The 22,093-nt window shown below is 40.7% G+C and overlaps 1 protein-coding gene across 1 annotated transcript in view; it reads left to right on the top strand.

The window, feature by feature from the left end:
• Nucleotides 1–22,093, top strand: part of FBXO42 (F-box protein 42) — a 98,153-nt gene that overhangs the window by 47,510 nt on the left and 28,550 nt on the right. Inside the window, exons 2-4 of the mRNA XM_079901184.1 lie at nucleotides 4,103–4,369; nucleotides 7,475–7,591; nucleotides 17,111–17,245. Coding sequence (XP_079757310.1) covers nucleotides 4,120–4,369; nucleotides 7,475–7,591; nucleotides 17,111–17,245 — 502 coding nt within the window. The 5' untranslated portion in view covers nucleotides 4,103–4,119. The remainder of the gene's footprint in view (nucleotides 1–4,102; nucleotides 4,370–7,474; nucleotides 7,592–17,110; nucleotides 17,246–22,093) is intronic.

The raw sequence follows: 22,093 nt of genomic DNA, 5'->3' as shown, positions 1-22,093 counted from the left end.
TCAGCATTTATTATTTGTAGATATGTTTGTTTGGCTGTGCCGTGCAGCTTGCAGGAACTTAGTTCCCTGACCAGGGATTGAGCCCGGGCCCTGGACAGTGAAAGCACAGAGTTCTAACCACTGGACCACCAGGGAATTCCCTATAGATTTTTTTCTTAATAATGACCATTCTGACTGGTGTGAAGTGTTATCTCACTGTAGTTTTGATTTGCATTTCTCTGATAATTAGAGATGTTGAGCATCTTTTCATGTGCCTCTTGGCCATCTGTATGTCTTCCTTGAAGAAATGTCTATTTAGGTCTTTTGCCCTTATTTTGATTGGGTTGTTTGTTTTTTTGCTATTGAGCCTCATGAGCTGTTTTTAAATTTTGGAGAGAGACTAATCTCTTGTCTGTTGCATAGTTTGCAAATATTTTCTCCCATTCTGTGGGTTGTCTTTTCGTTTTGTTTATGGTTTCGTTTGCTGTGCAAAAGCTTTTGAATTTAATTAGGTCCCATTTGTTTATTTTTGTTTTTATTTTCATTATTCTAGGAGATGGCTCAAAAAAGATATTGCTGCAATTTATGTCAAAGAGTGTTCTGCCTGTGTTTTCCTCTAAGAGTTTTATAGTATCCCGTCTTATATTTAGGTCTTTAATCCATTTTGAGTTTATTTTTGTGTATGGTGTTAAAGAATGTTCTAATTTCATTTTTTTACATATAGCTGTCCAGTTTTCCCAGCACCATTTATTGAAGAGACTGTCTTTCCTCCATTGTATAGTCTTGCCTCTTTTGTCATTGATTAATTGACCATAGGTGTGTGGATTTATTTCTGGGCTTTCTATCCTGTTCCATTGATCTATATTTCTGTTTTTGTGCCAGCACCATACTGTTTTGATGACTGTAGCTTTGTGGTGTAGTCTGAAGTCAGGGAGCCTGATTTCTCCAGCTCCATTTTTCTTTCTCAGGATTGCTTTGGTTATTCAGGGTCTTTTGTTTCTCCATACAAAATTTAAGATTTTTTGTTCTAGTTCTGTGAAAAATGCCATTGGTAATATGATAGGGATTGCATTGAATCTGTAGATTGCCTTGGGTAGTATAGTCATTTTGATATGTAACTGTTCTTTTTAGGGTAGGAGTTAGGGCTAGAAATGGAAAGGCCTTCCTCTAGCAAGTTAAGCATGTGGAAAAACAGTTCACTGAAAATAGGGCAGATGTGGCTAAGGATTTTTTATTTAACACAGTTTATAGTGAACCTATCACAATACTTCTCTACTTTTGAGGAATGGAGGGAATTGCTGCTGCCCTCCCTCTGCCGCCACCACTCTCCCCCAGATAGGGGGATTTAGGCTACTCTCCTACCTTTTTTTTTTGGCTGCGTTGGGTCTTCGTTGCTGCACGTGGGCTTTCTTTAGTTGTGGCGAGCAGAGGCTACTCTTCGTTGCGGTGCATGGGCTTCTCATTGCGATGGGTTCTCTTATTGCAGAGCACGGGCTCTAGGCACACAGGCTTCAGTAGTTGCAGCACGCAGGCTCAGTAGTTGTGGCATGCAGGCCCTAGAGTGTGTAGGCTTCAGTAGTTATGGCACGTGGGCTCAGTAGTTGTGGCTCACAGGCTCTAGAGCGCAGACTTAGTAGTTGTGGCGCACGGACTTAGTTGCTCCGTGGCATGTGGGATCTTCCCGGACCAGGGCTCGAACCTGTGTTCCCTGCATTGGCAGGCAGGTTCTTAACCACTGTGCCACCAGGGACGTCCCTCCCCTACTTCTAATTAGCCACCCGTTGTTCATCATCTTCAAGATTCTAGCAGCCACTTTGCTAGGATACATTGCAGTATCATGAGCTAATTTTGTGGATAAATTATGTTGGGAGCAATTTCATGAGTTTTGACTCATGTTTTTCTTAATGTGATCATTCTTCCAGTTTTTAAGATGCTGTACATAATTAGTATGTGAATTACAGGAGCGGTAGAGATGAGGTTGGAGGTTTCTTTCCTTTGCTCTCCTCGCACCCCCGCCCCTCACCTTTTGGAACATTTCAGATCTTTCTCTAGGCCCCAAAGTATATTTCAGGGTCACTCTTCTCTTCCTGTTATTTCTTATCCTTCTCGTTAGTGCTGGAGGGAATGCTGGAAATTTGTAAGGTGGATGGCGTAGTGAATGATCAGGGTAGGTGTGTATGGTCAAGGGAATAGATGTATTAACAAATTATAGAATGAACTCAGATGCCCCTTCAAGAAATGACTTGCTGCCTGTTTGTAAGGAATGTAGCAAAAGAAAGCTGTTAGTCCTTTCAGGGTCTGCCACAGCATTGGAAACAAGGTCATGCTCTTCTCAGGGCAGGCAGTGGTGGTGAGCAGAGCAGTGATCTAAGAGCCTCACCTTCTTGCCCAGCTCTGGAGTCCTCTGCTGGCCGTCCTTGCTCCCGAGCTCTCTGTTGGACAGGCTTTGTCAGATCTGCCTCATGGTCTGATGGCTCCTCCTGCTAAATCCTATTCTTTTCTTCTCGTAAGAGTTCTCCCCATTAAACCTTTTTCATTCCTAATTTTATTTTAGCATCTGCTTCCTCTAGAATCTAACCTGTGACACACTTCTTACATAAATCACCCTATTTCCTGAACATTGTACTGTTTTTACCTCAGGATTTGCATGAAACATCACTGGTGTGGTATAAATGAATTACCTGCCTCTGTGTATGTTTTATTTATTTATTTATTTATTTATTTTTGGCTGTGCTGGGTCTTTGTTGCTGCATGCGGCTTTCTCTAGTTGCAGTGAGCAGGGGCTACTCTTCATTGTGGTGCGCAGGCTTCTCATTGCGGTGGCTTCTCTTGTTGCAGAGCATGGGCTCTAGACGCGGGCTCAGTAGTTGTGGCTCATGGGCTCTAGAGCGCAGGCTCAGTAGCTGTGGTGCACGGGCTTAGTTGCTCTGCGGCATGTGGGATCTTCCCGGACCAGGGCTCGAGCCCATGTCCCCTGCATTGCCAGGCGGATTCCTAACCACTGCGCCACCAGGGAAGTCCATCTGTGTGTGTTTTAACTTGTGCTCTTCCTAGAAAATTCAGGGAATACAGGTAGCACAAAGACATTTAAAAATACCCATAATATTTTTTAAAAAATTAATTAATCTCCACTAGAGGTAACTGTTAATAGTGGCTTATTTTGGTAAACTTTAGAGAAGTGTGTTAAGTGTTCACCTGGGTGAATTTTTCACAAACTGAACACATCTGTGTAACCATCACCCAATCAGGAAGCTTTACCACTACCCCAGGAGCCTCCCAGTCGTTACCTTTGGTAACCGCTATCCTCACTTGCAACAACATAAATTAATTTTGCCTGGTTTTGAACTTGATATAAGCATGGTCATGTAGTATGTACTATTTTGTCTTCTTTGCTCAGTATTATGTTTAAGAGATTCACCCATGTGTGTATCTGTGGTTCCTTGCTGTATAGTATTCTGTTGTGTGAATGTGCCACAATCTACCTGTTCTGTTGGTGGTGGGCATTTGTATTATTTCCAGTTTTTCACTCCTTGGATCTGTTATGATGTTTTCTAATATAAATATTGCCTTGTGTTTGGTATTATAGCTAGTTAAGCCTGTTATTGAAATATTTATTGTCCTCTTAAGTGAATTACCTTGTATAAAAGCTAAAAAACCTGTCATTTCTTATTCCCATATCCTCAGAATGTTCTTTTTACTCTTTTAGGACCCACAGTTAGTTTTTTCTTCTAAGTTTGAGGTGTTGAATCATATTACTGGCCAAGGGAAGCTAGTTGCTGTTCCCTTTGCTGTCTGCCAGTCAGATCCTTGAGTTAGAGGAGTTGTTGAGAACAAGTTTTTTGGTTTTATGGTTATACCAGAACTCGGCTGTCACTCTGGTTTTCAGTGGAGAGAAAAAAATACCATCAGAAGCCTTTAGGGATTTATTAGATATTTGGGATGGCATTGGTATTTGAGCTGTACTTGATAAATTAAGGCGGCTCACAACTGGTGTGGGAAAGTGCTAAAGGACAGATTTCAGATTGAGCATCTAAAAGAAATCATGAACAGCTTGGATGCCTTGCCTGAGTTATTTCAGAACTTCAGACAGTGTATACTGATGTTTGTTTCTTTCCCGCTGTAGCTGTCAAGTGGAATGTCATGGCCAGCTCCTCGGACAGTGAAGATGATAGTTTCATGGCTGTGGACCAAGAAGAGACTGTGCTGGAAGGGACAATGGAGCAAGATGAGGAGCCCCGCCCAGTATTGGAGGTTGAGGAGACTAGACATAATAGGTCCATGTCTGAGCTGCCAGAAGAGGTTTTGGAGTATATCCTGTCCTTTCTCTCACCATACCAGGAACACAAAACTGCAGCCCTTGTCTGCAAACAGTGGTACCGACTTATTAAAGGTACTGTGGAAAGTGGAAAGTTTTTTTTTTTTTTTTTTTTGAAAGTTTTATTTATTTACTTAAAATTTGTTTGAATGATTTATTTTTACCTCCCAATTTCATTTTCTCTTTTCTCCCTTAAATTTATTGTGGTTCTAAAATTCAGTGTTAGACGATTAGCATTGTACATTTTTCTTTTCTCTTTATCCTGCCTAATTTTATGAACAGCTTGAATACTATAGTATTTAATCCAATTTCCAGTTTTAAAATGAGGATTCTTTTTCTGCATATTCTTGGAGTTGATCTGGTATGTTGTGTTGTTCTTGAATAGGTAGAGTAGGGATGGATTTGGATTGACAGTAATAGTTAACCTTCATATAACCCTTATTATTGTCAGGACTATTGTAACTGTTTTACAATCCTCATAGCGAACTATGAATAGCTTAAAGTAGCTAATTGTGGCAGATGTGGGATTATGAAAGCATTTACTGCTTGATTTTATCTCTAAACACAACAGGCCCTATGTATGTCTTTTACTTTTTAAATGAGTTTCTTTTTTTTTCCCCTCCATTTTCTAATCAAGATTTCAACTTTGACTAAATGTTGAGGTTACTAGTTGTACTGTAGTTTTAATTAATAGCAGTTATTTGGTTTCATTCCATTTTAGGTGGAAAGGGCCCATTTTTTGAATGAAGATGACCGAGCCAGTTGAATAATCTTTGATCAAAGCAAGGGTCGTATCAATTTTTTCTTTCCTGTTGGGAACAAGGCAGCCAGAGATATGAGAGAGAAAAACCTCTAGATCAGAATCAGTCTTAAAATCTTTTCCTCAAATCAGAGTGATTCTCTGAGGATTAGGGTCCCTGTCATTTGTCCAAAGTCCAACCTAGAGAGCTAATAAGGACCAGCTGTGTTGAAACTGTTTGCTGGGCCCTGTGCTCATCTGCTCCCAACTGGTAATACTGGTATGCACAGCCTGCTTCTGTTTGCAGAGTTAACGGACTCTTCAGGAGAGATTGGCTCCTTACACTGTGGAAATAGATGGTTTTACCTCTAAAATAGAGGTGGAGAATCACAGACAAGGGGTGGTGATCTAATCAAATATATGAATTTATTCTTAGGTTTTATTTGGCGTTCTTATCATTTTGATCTTTCTTTAGGAGAGAAGAGCCTTAACCTAGTACTCGCATTCTTAGATCTTCTGGGGGAAGTCACTGCCAAGACAGCTTTTTTTCCCCTCAATCATTATGTGTCTGTCTTTTATTCATTACTGCCTTACCTCATTTCAGCATTTGCAAATCTGTATTACTTCACCAGTGCGTAGTTGGCAGTATGGTCACACATTAAAAATGGGCATGTCTTTTTTTTTTCTTTTTTTAAACATCTTTATTGGGGTATAAATCCTTTACAATGGAGTGTTAGTTTCTGCTTTATAAGAAAGTGAATCAGCTATACATATACATATATCCCCATATCTCCTCCATCTTGTGTCTCCCTCCCACCCTCCCTATCCCACTCCTCTAGTTGGTCACAAAGCACTGAGCTGATCTCCATTTGCTATGGAGAATATAATGTAAAATAGCTATCTATTTTACATTTGGTAGTGTATATATGTCCATGCCACTCTCTCACTTCATCCCAGCTTACCCTTCCCACTCCCCGTGTCCTCAAGTCCATTCTGTACATATGCGTCTTTATTCCTCTCCTGCCCCCAGCTTCTTCAAAACCAAAAAATGGCCATGTCTTTTTAATATTCCATTTCTTAACTGTGAGTTCAACCAAGGGATAATGATCATCATTAGAAAATATGTTCTGTGATCCTGCTTAAGGATCCATTAAGGTGGCATAAATTCAAGAATGATACACTCTTTCAAAATATAAATAATTGGGGCTTCCCTGGTGGCGCAGTGGTTAAGAATCTGCCTGCCAATGCAGGGGACACGGATTCGAACCCTGGTCCGGGAAGATCCCACACGGCGCGGAGCAACTAAGTCCGTGCACCACAACTACTGAGCCTGCGCTCTAGAGCCCGCGAGCCACAACTACTGAGCCCACGTGCCACAATTACTGAAGCCCACGCGCCTAGAGCCCTTGCACCGCAACGAAGAGTAGCCCCTGCTCACCACAACTAGAGAAAGCCCACACGCAACAATGAAGACCTAACACAGCCAAAAATAAATAAATAAATTTATTTAAAAATTTTTATATATATATATATATATATATATAAAAATTGGTTGTACTCTTCATTCAAAATGTTTCTCTTTGAAATAAGAAAGTAATTTCATGTGTTGGGAAAGCAGATTGTTCCAGAAATATAAAGCTCTCACTTTTTTAAAAATAGACTTTACTTTTTTAGAGTGGTTTTAAGTTCACAGCAAAACTGAGCAGGTTCGTAGGTTTCCCGTATACCCCTGTCCCCAGACATGCACAGCCTCCCCTACTTTCAACATCCCTCACCAGAGGGGTACATTTCTTACAATTGACGCTCATACATTGATACATCTTTGTCACCCAAAGTCTGTAGTTTACATAGGGTGTACATTCTGTGAGTTTGGACATATATATAATGACATGTATCCAGCATTATAGTAAAAACTCGGATTTTTTTTAAAAAAACAGCTTTCCTTTGTTATAAATTCATCATTTCATAATCCACTGTAAGCTTATTATTACTCCTTGTTTAAGATGGAGAATACTTGGTTGCCATGGTCTAACCATAGATATTTACTGAACAGCTGTTATATTCCGGAGACTGTTTTACCACGCTTTTTCTCATAAAACTAAATTATCTCCCAGCCCCTTTGCTTTGGAGTAAATAGCACCAATTATTTTGATGTGTTGCCTCATGATATGATGTAGAGGGGAGCAGATTTTAAGTGTGAGCTGATTTTGTAACCTTGAGGGAGTCACTTAACCTTGGTAAAATGAAAGGATTAGATCTTCCAGTTTTTAAATTCTGTGATTCTGTTTTCTGTCTTTGAATGAAAAAATCAAAGAAATTTGGAGTTCCTCAAAGAAACTTATGTCTTATAAAAGTGATAAGACAATTAATAGATGCAGATTTAATAATTTGATTTACAAGCGAAGAGTCCAGGCTGAAGCTTTTGTTATTTTTGTCTTTAGGTGTAGCCCACCAGTGTTATCATGGTTTCATAAAGGCTGTCCAGGAAGGAAACATTCAGTGGGAGAGTCGGACTTACCCTTATCCTGGAACCCCAATCACTCAGCGGTTCTCACACAGTAAGTATTTACTGTGAAAGCAGATCCCATCCTGCCGGTGGTCGTATTTCCAAAAGCTACTTTGGAGGCTTGTATTTTGTCTGACTTCTTAATGAAGAAAATGTTAAATAAGGGTTTATATTAATTTTACAATCAGAATTAGGGAAGAGCATGAGCCTAAATATATTGTAGGCACTGTGATATAATTTTGTATTCTGCTTTTTCATTGGATTTTTGTACTATCTCTACTCCAAAGAGGTCAAGGTGTTATGCTTAGGTTTTTAAACATTTGACATCATGTAAGAGGCAAACAAAGGAAAGGCATACATGAAGGTTTTTCTGGGATCCTGCTTAGGGAGTAGCCAGAGCTTAGCACTAATTTTTGCAATAACTCTTTATCTTAACGTAGTGTATGTTCAGCAAACACTGAATTTGACTAGGGTCACACAAAAATTTTGAACATGAAGGATATTGTTTATAAAATACAAATTTAAGTAGTAAAATTATAAATAAAATGTTTTGGCAAATAGACAATTTAGAGTTTTTGACTTCTAGAATTTTTTTTTTTTTAGGATTTTTTTAAAAAATTAATTTATTTTATTTATTTATTTTTGGCTGCATTGGGTCTTCGTTGTGGTGCGCGGGCTTCTCTTGTTGCGGAGCACAGCCTCTAGGCACACAGGCTTCAGTAGTTGTGGTACGTCGGCTCAGCAGTTGTGGCTCAGGGGCTCTAGAGTGCAGGCTTAGTAGTCGTGGTGCACGGGCTTAGTTGCTCTGTGGCATGTGGGATCTTCCCGAGCCAGGGCTTGAACCCGTGTCCCCAGCATTGGCAAGCGGATTCTTAACCACTGCGCCACCAGGGAAGCCCCAACTTTTTCTAGAATTAACTCTCCATTTTAATTGATTTTTGTAGATGCCATTTTATTCTTTTTTTTTTTTTTTTTTTCCGGCTGCACCCCACGCCTTGCAGGATCTTAGCTCCGCCACCAGGGGTTCAACCCAGGCCCTGGCAGTGAGAGCACCGAGTCCTAACCACAGGGCCACCAGGGAATTCCCGATACCATTTTATTCTATTAGTGATTTATATCCCTCCATCAAAGTGAGACTGAGATGTGATCTATCTTAGGCCACAAAAGCTGTATTTATTAATGGTTTTTCATAAAGAAAGTTCATTGACAGGAGAGGAAAGCCGCTTAGAAAGTTCTCAGAATTGCTGCTTTAGTTATATTACTTCTGTATTCAGAAACCTTCAGGACTTCCCCGGTGGTGCAGTGGTTAAGAATCCGCCTGCCAATGCAGGGGACACGGGTTTGATCCCTGGTCCGGGAAGATCCCACATGCCACGGAGCAACTAAGCCTGTGCGCCACAGGTACTGAGACTGTGCTCTAGAGCCTGCGAGCCACAGCTGCTGAGCCCGTGTGCCACAACTACTGAAGCCCGCACGCCCACAGCCCAAGCTCTGCAACAGGAGGAGCCACTGCAATGAGAAGCCCACGCACTGTAATGAAGAGTAGCCCCCGCTCGCTGCAACTAGAGAAAGGTCACGTGCAGCAACGAGGACCCAACGCAGCCAAAAATAAATTAATTTTAAAAAAAGAAAAACAGAAACCTTCAGTGTCTATCCAGTGCCTACAAGATAAAAACTTAGTCTTATATTTAAAACCCTCTTTAAGTTGACTTATTTCTAAATTACCACTTCATCTCCCAACTTTTCCCAAGAGCTCTCCTCTTTCAAGTTGTCACTTTGCTGTACTTGATTCTTCCTCTCTAGAGTATTCCCAGCCACTTAGCTGAAGCCTGCTTCTCCTTGAAAACTCAGTTGAAGTTTTAGCTCCTTTGGGAAACCTTTTCTCAACTCTCTAGCCCACAGAAAAATTTTTCCTGTTCCGAGCTTATGTCTGGAATACTAATTTGGCACTTAACTCACATTGTCTTTCATTGTTAACTTGTATGTCTGTGTCTTTTTTTTTTTTTAAGCCATATTTTGAACTCTTGAGGGGAAGGAGAGTTATTGGTTATCCATGTTGTGTAAAAATTACCTGCAGACTTAGCAGCTTAAAATAACATTATCTCACAGTGTTCCTGAGGGTCAAGAATTTGGGAGTGGCTTAGCTGGGAGGTTGTGGCTCAGGGTCTCTCATGAGGTTGCCGTCAATCTGTCAGCTGGGGCTACAGTCACCTGAGGGCCTGACTGGGGCCCGGTGAATCTGCTTCCAAGCTCACTCAGTAACTGTTGATAGGAGACTCAGTTCCTTACTACATGGACCTCTCCATAGAGCTGCTCACAGCTTGCCAGCTGACTTTCCACAAAATGAGTGATCTGAGAAACAGAGACAGACACTAAGACAGCAGCCAAGGTATCTTTTACACCCTAATCTCTGAAGTGAATACCATCTTTTCTGTTCTATCCTGTAAGTCACACAGGGATTGACCAAGGGCGTAATACCAGGAAGTGAGGATCCTTGGAGGCCTCTTGGTGGTTGACTGCCCCAGACCACATGCTGTACTCTCATATCCAGAGGAGAGTTCCGTAAATAATGAAAATAATGATAACTCGTCATTGTCTTTGAATTGTATCTAAATAGATCAAAGGAATGGGTCAAACTATTTGCTGTGTTTTCAGTTCTCTCAGGGAGCTATTTTTGTGCTGTTGTAAATCCCCTGGAGCAGTAGATCTCAAAGTGTGATTCCTGGACTTTGGGGGAGGAAGGCATCTATGAGACTCTTTGGGGGATCTGTGAAGTCAGAACTGGCTTCATTTGTTTTAATCTGTGAGTGTGTGGTAGTGAAGAGCACAGTGACAGTGGAGTAGTTGAGTTCCCTTACCTTGAGTCATGCACAGGCTGCAGCAGTTTCCCCAGCATTGCCTTGGCACCGTTAGTGCACATGTCAGCACAGTGAAAAAAACAATAAATTACTACCTCTACAACTACTACTACTACTAGTACTTATTATTATTATTATAAAAGTAGTTTTGAAAGAGTCTCAAATGTTTTCAGGAGTCCACAGACCACACTTTGATCATGACTGCAATAAACTATACATGAGTCCTTGCTGAGAACATTTAATGAAATTACAGGAGGATCCATATTAGGTCCAGTATTTATTGTTGAGGGAGGGGTAACCTCAGTTACCTACAGATGATTGGAATGAGAAGCAAAGACGGGGTTTCTAAAGACAGGACTTTTATTAGAATGGTGTTTGGAAACAAATAGTTTTAGAACCCTAAGAGGGCAATCAAATGAATCAGGGTGAAAGTGAAACTAGAATAGGAAATAGGGGTGAATAAGTATCATAGCAACAGTTTGGCTTTCTGATAAGAGAGGGGAAAAAATATTTTTCAGTTAACTAGCTTTCGAAAAAGAGTATTACACAAAGTAGAGGCAGTTCTTTGAAGGGGAAATAGAAAGGAATAGTACCATGAGTAAGCTCACAGAAGCTCAGGGGTTGGTGGGTTTTGATACTTGTTTTTGCTTAAATTTTTTTTTCATTTCCTTACTTGGTATTTTCATTTCCTTACTTGATATCCAAGAAAAGATTTCTCATTGTCTTTCGTTGTCTCTTTCGGTCTGTCTCTTTATTGTTTTCTTCCATCAGTCTCTACATGCTATCTAACTGGCAAACTGAAGAGGATTATTACAGGGAATGGGCAGTTTTCAAAATAGGTTGAAAACAAGGCATTCCTTTAATTTTTTTCCTTAGCTCCTTCAACTTCCATCTCTGTATTTCTCCGTTTAGCTCTATTTTATTCCTTATGCCTAACTCATGTGTAGCTTGAGATCCACATTTCCAGTTCTTTGCTCGTACTGCCACAGAGATTCACAGATGTTTCATATTTAGTGAGCCAAAAGTAGAATTCAGTAGTTTCCCCCCAGTTTTCTCCTCTCTTTAATTTAGTTAATGGCATTATCATTCTCTCAATTATACAAGCTTGAAATCTTGGATTAATCCTCAATTCTTCTCCCTCCCTCAACAACAAAAGTCAAATCTTGTTGATTCTGTTCTATCTCTGCACTCTCTCTCATATCTTTCCTTTCACCACGCCCCCCATTACTCACACTTATGACTTAATCATTCCATCTTTCCTAAATCTTTTCTTTCTTTCTTTTTTTTTTTTTTGGCCGTGGCATGTGGGATCTTAGTTCCCCAACCAGGGATCGAACCCGCGCCCCCTGCAGTGGAAGCATGGAGTTTTAACCACTGGACCACCAGGGAAGTCCCCCTAAGTCTTTTCTATACAATCTTCTTGCCTTTCTTCTCTCTTCATCTGAACCTGGTGTAGACACTTGGCAGCCATCTCCAAACCTGGGGACAGTGCCACCTCCTAGGGCATCTGGAAATGTGTAAGGCCATTGTTTATTGTCTTGACTGGAAAGTACTACAAGCAGTTAGTAGGCAAGGACCTACTTGGGTTGCTAAATGTTGTGCAGTGAATGGGATGATCCTGCACACAAAGAATTGACTTGCTCAAAATGACAGGAGCTCCTGTCGGGAAAAACTGCAAACCTGAACCATAAAACCAGCCTTGTCACTCCTCTGCCAAAAAGCCTGAGCCTTTTTGCACTGCATGTAGAAGTTTCCACCCCACCTGGCATTCACCAAGCCTACCTTTTCAGCCTGACTCACTGCTGCATCCTTACACAGCCAGGCTCTGCCCACACGAGATTCCTTGTTTGTCTTCAACTTCCCTACCTCATGGCTTTGTTTGGATGCCCTGATTTCATTTTCCCTTCCCCTTCCATTCCTCTTTCACCTCTAGACTTGTTCGCCCCATGTTAATTGATTGAAAATGTCCTGACCTCTAAAACCCATCTTGGAGACAAAGCCAAAAGCCACCGTCTTTCACACTACTCTCAAATTCCCCACCATGGAGATTAAGCTCTTCTCTTTTTCTGCTTATACTCGTTTAATACACTCTTCATACCTTCTTCTTAATGTTTTACCATTTGTCTTTTACCATAATTATCTGTGTAAGAGAGGCTGCATGCAAAGGAAGAACTTTAGACTTGGGAAGCAAATTCCTTGGCTCCTCTAACCCACAATTTCCTCATCTGTAAAATGCGTATGATAAATTCTGTTTGTGCCACCGGGTTGCTAGGAAATTTAATTGAGGAAACACTTGCAAAAATATATTTTAACCTGCAAAATTATAGGACGATGATGATGTCTCCTCCACAAGATTGTTGTCTACTTGAGGACAGTCAGGCTCCATGTCTTAGACATCTGTGCACCTTTCATAACACCAGGTTCATAGTTGACATCTATTAATTCTGTGGAATTGTGTAACAAAGATACAAGCGATAGAGCTTCTTTCTTATGTAGAAGTCTGGGACAAAAAAATGCAGGGAAAATAAAATGAAGCCAGTTCTCCTGGTTATTTGATGAGTATGTTCATGGCCAATCATGCAATCCTTGATTGAGGTAGAATGTCCCTTTCAGATTGACATAGGGGTCTGTTGAATCCCCAGCATTATGTTTTGAAAAACCTTTTAGTGTTTAGGCTCCAAATATGGTCAGGTCATTCCATACACTTGCTAATCTTGCTCCTGCAATAGCCAGCAGGCCCAGACTGGATAACCAACCTTTCTTATTCCATAGTTACATAATTACAGGCCTTATCAAGTATGTCCTGGCTTGTAGATGTGAGACACATGACAGCATAGTCTCTAAGCATGGGATAAATGCCTCAGGACCTTTCCCTGGAGACAAGTGAGGGAACAAGAGAATTTAACCTCTGAAAGTGCAAAAATTAGAGTTCAGTGAACATTAATCTGGTGACTACCAGGCACCATGGAAAATAAGAAACAACTGGAAGACCTTGAACTTCAGAGGATTATAATATAGTAGGAAAAGTATTCAGAACACTGAGGAACTCTTTGCTTGTCATGAGTGTAATTGTGCATATTTGACTTGTCTTCGAGTAGGGATTATTAGATTTTAACTTGAGGTATGTGACTTGCAATAGTTGTTTGTGGAGCAGTCAAGCACATTTCAGAAAGCTTGAAGAGATCTAGCAGTTGGAATAATCACGTTCTCAATGTTATTTCTTAGCAGAGCAGTCATACTGTACTACAAATGGTAACTTTTGTATAGCACATTCCAGTGGTCTAGATGTTCTGAAAGGAGAATGTTCTGTTTGGGTGGAGAACTTTGGTAGAAGGAAGTATTTACTTGAGCAGTGGTATTTGCTTAAATTCTTAATTTTTTCTGAAAGGCTCATTGAACTTGGGTCCCCAACCCCCACCCAGACCAACATGTACGCATCTTAAATAAAAATAGGCAAACAGAGTTCAGTAGGATGCTTAAAATATTTGAGTGTATTATTGATGGCTGTTTCTCATTCCCATTATATCTGAGTTCTAAACATAGCTGCCTAAATTGACTCCCTTCCTCTCCAAGCTTTGTTGATAATGACTGCTGGATATTGAAACTACAGTGTGTGAAACTTGTCGTTTCAGTCGCATTAGCTTTGCATAGGGTTTGGGCTGTACCTTCCTCTTCCAGAAACCTTTGTTTGCTCAAAGAGAAGCAGGAAAATGCCAATTGCCTTATTTTAGTATAGCATTAAAATACACGTGGTAAGGACCTCATGGGGCCCAGCTGCTGGCTAGGTTTTCAGTCCAAATAGAGAAGAAGAATGTTTGCTACCTCTTTGAAAAATAAAGGCGCTGTGCTTTTTTGCTGCACGAAGGAAGCAGCTGCCCAGAGTTGATCTTTGAGGGATAGTGGGACATAAATGAGCTACTGACTTTTAGTTATGAAATCATGGATTTGTCTTATTAAACATTGTTACAGTGAAGATCAGTTAAGGTTTCAGAAGCCAGAGGATATTGCTAATTTCTGTTCTGGGGTTATGGATTATCAGGTGGAAGAGAACGTTCTTTTATGCCAGGCACCAGTCAGTTCAATTCAAAATTGCCCCAGTTTGTTGGAGTAGCTAGTTCAAAAAGGTATGTATGAGAAGACCAAGATACCTGAAGCTTGCCCCCTTTAGTGGATATTAAAGTGTGGCTTCAGTAATTATCCTTTTTGTTTGTTTAATGTCATCTAACTTGATCCTTTGTTATTTGCAGTTCTCAACAAACCTGAAACATGAGCAGTGGACTTACATAGGGTTTTACTTATTTTTTTTTCTTCTTCTTTTTCCTTTGGGCCATGCTGCTTGCATGATTGAACTTGGGCCCTGGCAGTGAAAGCACAGAGTCCTAACCACTGGACTGCCAGGGAATTCCCAGGATTTTACTTCTTAATAGACTTTCTTATTGGAATGTTAATTTAAAAACTGATTTAGATATGGATTAGAAGTTATTTTCAAAGGCAAAGAAAGTCAGTAGGAATAAAAAAGGGGATGGGGGAATTACCTGGCAGTCCAGTAGTTAGGACTCGGTGCTTTCACTGTGGGGGCCCGAGTTCGATCCCTGGTCAGGGAACTAAGATCCCGCAAGCCTCAGGGCACAGCCAAAAAAAAAAAAGGAAGAAAGTCAGTGGAAAGTGTAAGATCATTTAAACCTTCATATACCATTGTAGCATGTTTGAGTTCTGGGAGTAATTAAGTATTTTGCAGATGTGAGCCTGTTGATGATTAAATGGTATTTCATTTCTTCACATCTCTAGTTTCTTTAATTTCTTTGTTAATTTGAAAAGTCTGTAGCTCTGTTATTGCACAGCATCAGAGGTCAGATTTTTTTTTTAAATTTTATTTGTTTATTTATTTTTGGCTGCTTTGGGTCTTTGTTGCTGTGCCCCGGCTTTCTCTAGTTGTGGCGAGCAGTGACTACTCTTCATTGCGGTGTGCAGGCTTCTCATTACGGTGGCTTCTCTTGTTGCAGAGCACGGGCTCTAGGCACACGGTTTCAGTAGTTGTGGCTCAGAGGTTCTAGAACTCAGGCTCAGTAGTTGTGGCGCACGGGCTTAGTTGCTCTGCCGCATGTGCGAACTTCCTGGACCAGGGATCAAACCGTGTCCCCTGCATTGGCAGGCAGATTCTTAACCACTGTGCCCCCAGTAAAGTCCCAGATGTTTTGGATTTACGCCTTCCACTGGCTGAGATTACCGGGTGTGACTGAACACATTGCTTTTATTATCTCTTAACTCATCCAATTTTTGGACTTGGCTTTCTTAGTGTAGAGTCCTTAAAGGCATATCAAGTGGGCTGAGTTAAGAAAAAATAAAAAAGGAGGGTTATTCCCAGAGCTAGTGTATATCACAGAGGTAATTATAGCGGTGGTGTTTCCCTTTTTCTGAACTTGAATAAGTGGTGCCAGAGTTCAGAAGAGATCTTAGAAATGGTGGTGTGCTAAACTGAACAAGACCTACAGGTAAACTGGATGATCACTGAAGCCACGCACTAGTGGGTTGAATCTCTGAATTTCTTTTCCCTTTACCCTTTCTTTTATGTGACGCTTAACTTTTTTAGCCTAGTTTCACATTGAGAGGTCTGTTTTTCCCAGTGGTATGCATGAAATGAATGAAGTTTTGCTCAGCCCTTTTCCTGAAATACAAGATGGTAAATGCAGGACTGGAAGGAGCGCATGGTCATCTTTTCCAAAGGACAGAGGCTAAGTGAACTTTCCAACGAGAAGCAAGGTGGCAGCGCTTAGCTTTCATGTTTCTTGTCTAGACTCTGGCTCTGGTCTTTCTGGTTTTACGGGAACAGCCCCTCTCACAGTCATTGACTCTTTTCTTCAGAATAGTGCCCATTGGTGAGGTGTATATAGTCACCTAATTAAAAAGGCTTTTCTTGGAGACCTTGGTGCTTTTTAACTGTTACCTACTGCATTGGTTTTCTATTCAGCACCAACCAGTCGGCCTTGGTGGCTTTTGGATACACACCTAGGAGCTTAATGACTTTCATGTTTTTTCTCTCAGTTGTTTGGGGACCATACTACCTCTGAGATCGCTGAGCTACATTGGTTCTGTATGTGTGGTTACTTTACGGCATTGATTAAAATTGTTTTCTTTTCTTTTGAAATTTTAAATTTTATTTATTTATTTATACATACAGCAGGTTCTTAAAATTGTTTTCTGTCATTCTCTTCCATATAAAGTCTTGTTATTGTTTTGTGCCTCATGTTTCATTTGAAAGCAAAAGCAATAAGACGAGGACAGGTGGAGAGGAACGGGAGGACAGAGTACTTCTGTTAGCGCTGACTGTCTTCTCCTAGCCCTAGATGATGATAATGCAGATTTAGATTAATGATGCAGCTGTGCTGAAATTTCACTCATTGAACACCCGTAGTCTGAATTCTTGTGTTCTCTTGCTAGAATTATATTGTCTTATTTAATGATATCATTGTCAGTTTGCTTAGTGTGCTCAGAAATAACATAACATTTCCATAGCTTTTCTCTGGTCCTTATTTTAAAGGTTAATGTGATATTGATCAACCTGAAGACAGGAGGCTGGTTATAGAAAGGTTGATACCTGGGAACAACTGCGGAATGTGTGAAGTAATTGATCTTTGAAAGATATGGGCTATAGTTAAGGTTTAGAGTGGCTTCAGAATTAGACATCAGTTATTCATTTATTGTTTTCTCTCTAGGTGCGTGCTATTATGATGCTAATCAGTCTATGTATGTGTTTGGAGGCTGTACCCAAAGCAGCTGCAATGCTGCCTTCAATGACCTCTGGAGACTTGACCTAAATAGCAAAGAGTGGATCCGACCTTTGGCTTCAGGTAAGAGAGAAAATGCTGATCTTTGCTTCCTTATCAGGTAACCCCCTTTGTGTGGAAACTCTACCTGATCCTTTAGGTGTTGGTCTCAAGAACAGATTATTGGGGCCCCAGATCCTTTGTCAAATCTGCTTGTAAATGCTAAGAGTAATATGCTTGTGTAAGGTCTTTGAATTTTTTTTTAATTATACTTCATCATTAGTATTGGTACCCTGCCAAAATTGCTATACTACTGTGTGAATTCATTTGTGTGGTTTTCTGAAGTACTTGTACAGGTGTGATATGTTCTTTGGTATGAAGTTGAAGTAAGAGCAGAAGAAGCACAGTCGTGAGAACTGTAGTTGACTGACAGAAGCTATTGTCCCAGGGCTAAGATGTCTGAATATCTTGTTGTTGCCAGCTCAGGTATTTGGGCAGTGTATGGAACATGCCTCTGCTGGTTACTTTTAACAACTCAGGAGTGTGGGAAGATTCCACAGCAGGTACATTCCTGCACAGTCCCACTATGCCACAATTCTGGCAGAAAGAAACTAGATTATTTTCTCTTTTGACCTAATCTTTCTTGGGGAAGAAACACACACACACACACACACACACACACAAATTGTTTTTGCACTCATGAGGCGGGACAGTTTGAAAAGGCACAGTTATGAGATTGGAGGGGCTGGTGTGATGGAGAAATAGAGTCCACTGAGTATAAAGTATTCTGCTAGATTTGTTGGCAAGCTCTTCCCAAACATTCTTCATTGGCTTTTCAAGGTTGGAAATCACTCTAGGACTAAGGAGACTTGGGTATCCCTTGGGCAGATTCCATACTTATTTAGGTCTTGATTTACTTTGATTACTAAATGGAAGACAACATGGTGTATTAGAAAGGTCACTGGACTAAGAGTGAGGAGACATGAGTTTCATTTCCTGGCAAAATCACCAATTCTCCATGTAACTATGAACAAGTTACCATATCTTTCTGGGAGAAATATGGAGGAGGAGCAGAAGATTCTGTTTTTAAATGGGTCGGGAAAGCTGGTTTATGTTTCGTTTATTTCTGTAATGACTGCTGTGAATGTCTAGGCCAGGGGCTTAAAATCATTTCATGAGAAGAAGCTACATTTTGCTTCCCCAGAGCTGTAAGTTCTGTTTCTTTCCTCTGCAGTAGGCAAATATAGGAGGGAGGAGCATACTGACAGTGGATAGTCACAAGTGGGGCTGGGTTTTGTACAGATGAAATTCTTTCAAATTATTGGAAAGATAAAGAGATGTTAATCATTAAAATTTTTTGAAGATTAGTATTATTTTAGAACCTTCAGAATTTTGTACTTTGGAGCATTTCCTTTTCTAGCACTTTGTCCTTTATTGTACTTAATGCAATATTAATTAAAATCTAGAATCACAGATTCTAAAATGCAGAGGGTCTTATTGGCTTAAACATCCTACTGCCATTGTACTTGTTGTCCAGGCCCCATTTCAGAGTAGCTTTGATGTTCCACTCGCAAAATACAAATACTGCCTTTCTCTGTTTCGTAACTAAGCTTTATGCCTTTGGCATGGGTGTTGCTCTTTCTTGTAGACATGGAGCTCTGGACCTTCATGGCCTGTTGGCATCTACTTTGCTTATTTTTCCTTATTTCTCCCTATAAGATAGACATGGGATGTTTTGTTGTTGTTGTTGTTAAATACTAAGTTTAAAGGCAATGCTTTGAAATCCCCAAGGTAGAAGTATCAGAGAAATAACTGACTTTGTAATTCAGATTCTACAATGGATCTGAATTTTTTTTATTATTATTATTAATTTATTTTTTAGCTGGGTCGGGTCTTAGTTGCAGCACGTGGGATCTTTTCATTGCGGTGCAGTATCTTCGTTGTGGTGCACAGGCTTTTCTCTAGTTGTGGTTGTGCAGGCTCCAGAGTGAGTGCACGGTCTCTCTAGTTGCGGCACGGGCTTAGTAGGCCTGCGGCATGTGGGATCTTAGCTCCCCCACCAGGGATCGAAACAGCGTCCCCTGCACTGCAAGATGGCTTCTTAACCACTGCACCACCAGGGAAGTCCCAGGGATCTGAATTTTTTAAAAATACAATGTTACCCAAGTCTTAAGTTTCTCAATAAAGAAAAAAATCGCCATTAAAAAAAAAAAAACAATGTTAGACTGTTCCCTTTTATAAAATATATTAGCTCCTGAATGTTTAAAAGTAATTTTCTAACAAAATGTCTCAAAGAATCTAGTTTCTGCTTCCCTCTAATCTACAATTAGAGCCTAGTTTTAGAGGGGTGGAAACTGAGCTTCTTGAATGTCTACTTTAAAAAAAAAACCCACTAATTTAATAAAGAGTCCTATGAGATTCTCATTTAGGCAGAAATCCCATGGGAAGATTGCCTGGGGAAATGTTTCTATACGCTGTCATGAGTCGCAACCAAAATTACTTCCTAACTGAAACATCAGTGAGTCTTTCTGAATAAAACACAGTTGTTGGTATGTCTTGGTGTGCCTGACTCACCCGTTTTCAGTGCATGGTGGTGGCTAAGTTAGATGGTAGCTGAGGGAAGGGTGCTACCCCCACCCTTTGGTACCAGATGTGACGTCTTCTAGCATTTGAGTATTTGCAAGTGATGGGTATCTAGGGTGATAGTTTTTTTTTGTTTTTTGTTTTGTGGTACACGGGCCTCTCACTGTTGTGGCCTCTCCCGTTGCGGAGCACAGGCTCCGGACGTGCTGGATCAGCGGCCATGGCTCACAGGCCCAGCCGCTCCACGGCATGTGGGATCTTCCCGGACCGGGGCACGAACCCGTGTCCCCTGCATCGGCAGGAGGACTCTCAGTCACTGCGCCACCAGGGAAGCCTAGGGTGATAGTTTTAACAGTGCTCAGTCTTCAAAAGTGTAGCTCTTTGGAAAAGAGCATCAGAAAACAGTGGAACAGTTTGGGTTAAGAGCAGAATCTTGATAAAGAATGCTACTGTATCAGGTATCTTTTTACATGTGTATTTGGTTTTATTACAGATGAGACTGGAGCATCTCATTTTGGTTGGTGTCTTAGCACAGGCTGCCATAACAAAATACCAAAGTCCGGGGGGATTTAACAACAGAAACTTATTTCTTACAATTCTGGAGGCTAGGAGTCTGAGATCAGGGTGCTGGTGAAGGCTCTATTCCTGGCTTTCAGAGAGCTAGTGAGCTTGCTGTGTCCTTACATGGCAAAGAGTGAGTTCTGGTATCTCTTCCTCTTTTTATAAGAGTGTCTAAACCTAATTATCTCCCAAAGCTCCCGTTCTCCATATGCCATCACACTGAGATTAGGACTTCAACATATGAATTTTGGGAGGACAGAATTCAGTCCATAGCAGTTGGAATTAATGTGATTTGCCAATGAAACCTTGTCTTGCATTCCTTTTGAAATGATAGAAGGAGGGAGCATCTGGAGGGAGCATGGTGGTGATGAGTGCTGGAATGACAGCTCTTACAGTTGAGAGAGACCTACAGTACTTCTCCGACATTTCGGAGTTACGTGAGTTACCGCCTCCTCCCTTTTACATGAGGGTAGGTGATCCCTACCCTCATGGAGCTTATACTGTAATGGGGAAGAAAAAAAAAACAGTTATGAAGGAAATGAGGAATGAGATACAGAATAAGAGGGGGAGATCTACTTTAAACAGAAGACGACCTTTTTTGCTGAGATATGAAAGATGCAGCAGGGAAGGAAGTGATAATGGCATATACAAAGAAGAGGACATATTGGAGGAACTGAAAACAGAGCTTTGTGGATGTAGCATAATGAGCAAGGGATAGAGTGGCACAGATGGAGTTGAGGTATAGATGGAAGCCAAATCATTCACAGACCATAGTCTGTGAGATTTTGAGATTTTAAGCAAAGGAATATTATGATCCTGTTTACATTTTTAGGAACACTTTTGCTGCTATTTAGGAAATGGGTTAAAGAAGGCAAGAAAATAAAGCAGAGAGAACAGGTAGGAGGCTATCAGAATAGTACAGGTGAGAGACTGTGATGGCTTGGACTAGAGTCCTAACAGTGGAGATAAAGAGAAGTGAATGAATTTGAGCTGAATTTTTGTGTTAAAAATGATGGGACTTCTTGATGGATTGGATATGGGGGGGTGAGAGGGTCAATCAAGGCTAACTTATGTTTCAGGTTTGTTCACTTAGGTAGGTAGTGGGGCCATTTGCTGAAATGGAGAAGAAACATTTGGAAGAGTTTTTTTTTTTTTTTTTTTTTTTTACCTCTTTAAACATTTAAGTGATGGTATCAAGTAATTAGTTGTTATGAGGAGTTTGGCATTTAAAATAGAGGGCTTGACTTTCCTTAAATGGCAGTACAGTCCTTTTGCTTAGTTAATTCTTCTTTTATCCTTCATTTGTTCATTCAGCAAATATTTATGGATTGCCTACTCTGTGCCTGGTATTGTTTTAGATGCTGGGGATACATGACTGAATAAAACAGACAAAAAATCCTACTGGAGATTAAATTCAAGTGAGGGAAGACATATTTAAAATGACAGGTACAGGGCTTCCCTGGTGGCGCAGTGGTTAAGAATCCGCTTGCCAACGCAGGGGACACGGGTTCGTGCCCTGGTCCAGGAGGATCCCACATGTCGCAGAACAACTAAGTCTGTGCGCCACAACTGCTGGAGCCCGTGTGCCCCAACGACTGAAGCCCGTGCGCCTAGAGCCCGTGCTCTGCAACAACAGAAGCCACTGCAATGAGAAGCCCTCGCACCACAAAGAAGAGTAGCCCCTGCTTGCCGAGAAACTATAGAAAGCCCACGTATAGCAACCAAGACCCAACGCAGCCAAAAATAAATAAAAATAAATAGATTTTAAAAATAAAATAAAATGACAAG

This window comes from Stenella coeruleoalba (genome assembly GCF_951394435.1).
Source record: "Stenella coeruleoalba genome assembly, chromosome: 1".
NCBI lineage: Eukaryota > Metazoa > Chordata > Mammalia > Artiodactyla > Delphinidae > Stenella > Stenella coeruleoalba.
Note: the sequence above shows the minus strand (reverse complement) of the source record. Positions and strands in the feature narration are given on the sequence as shown.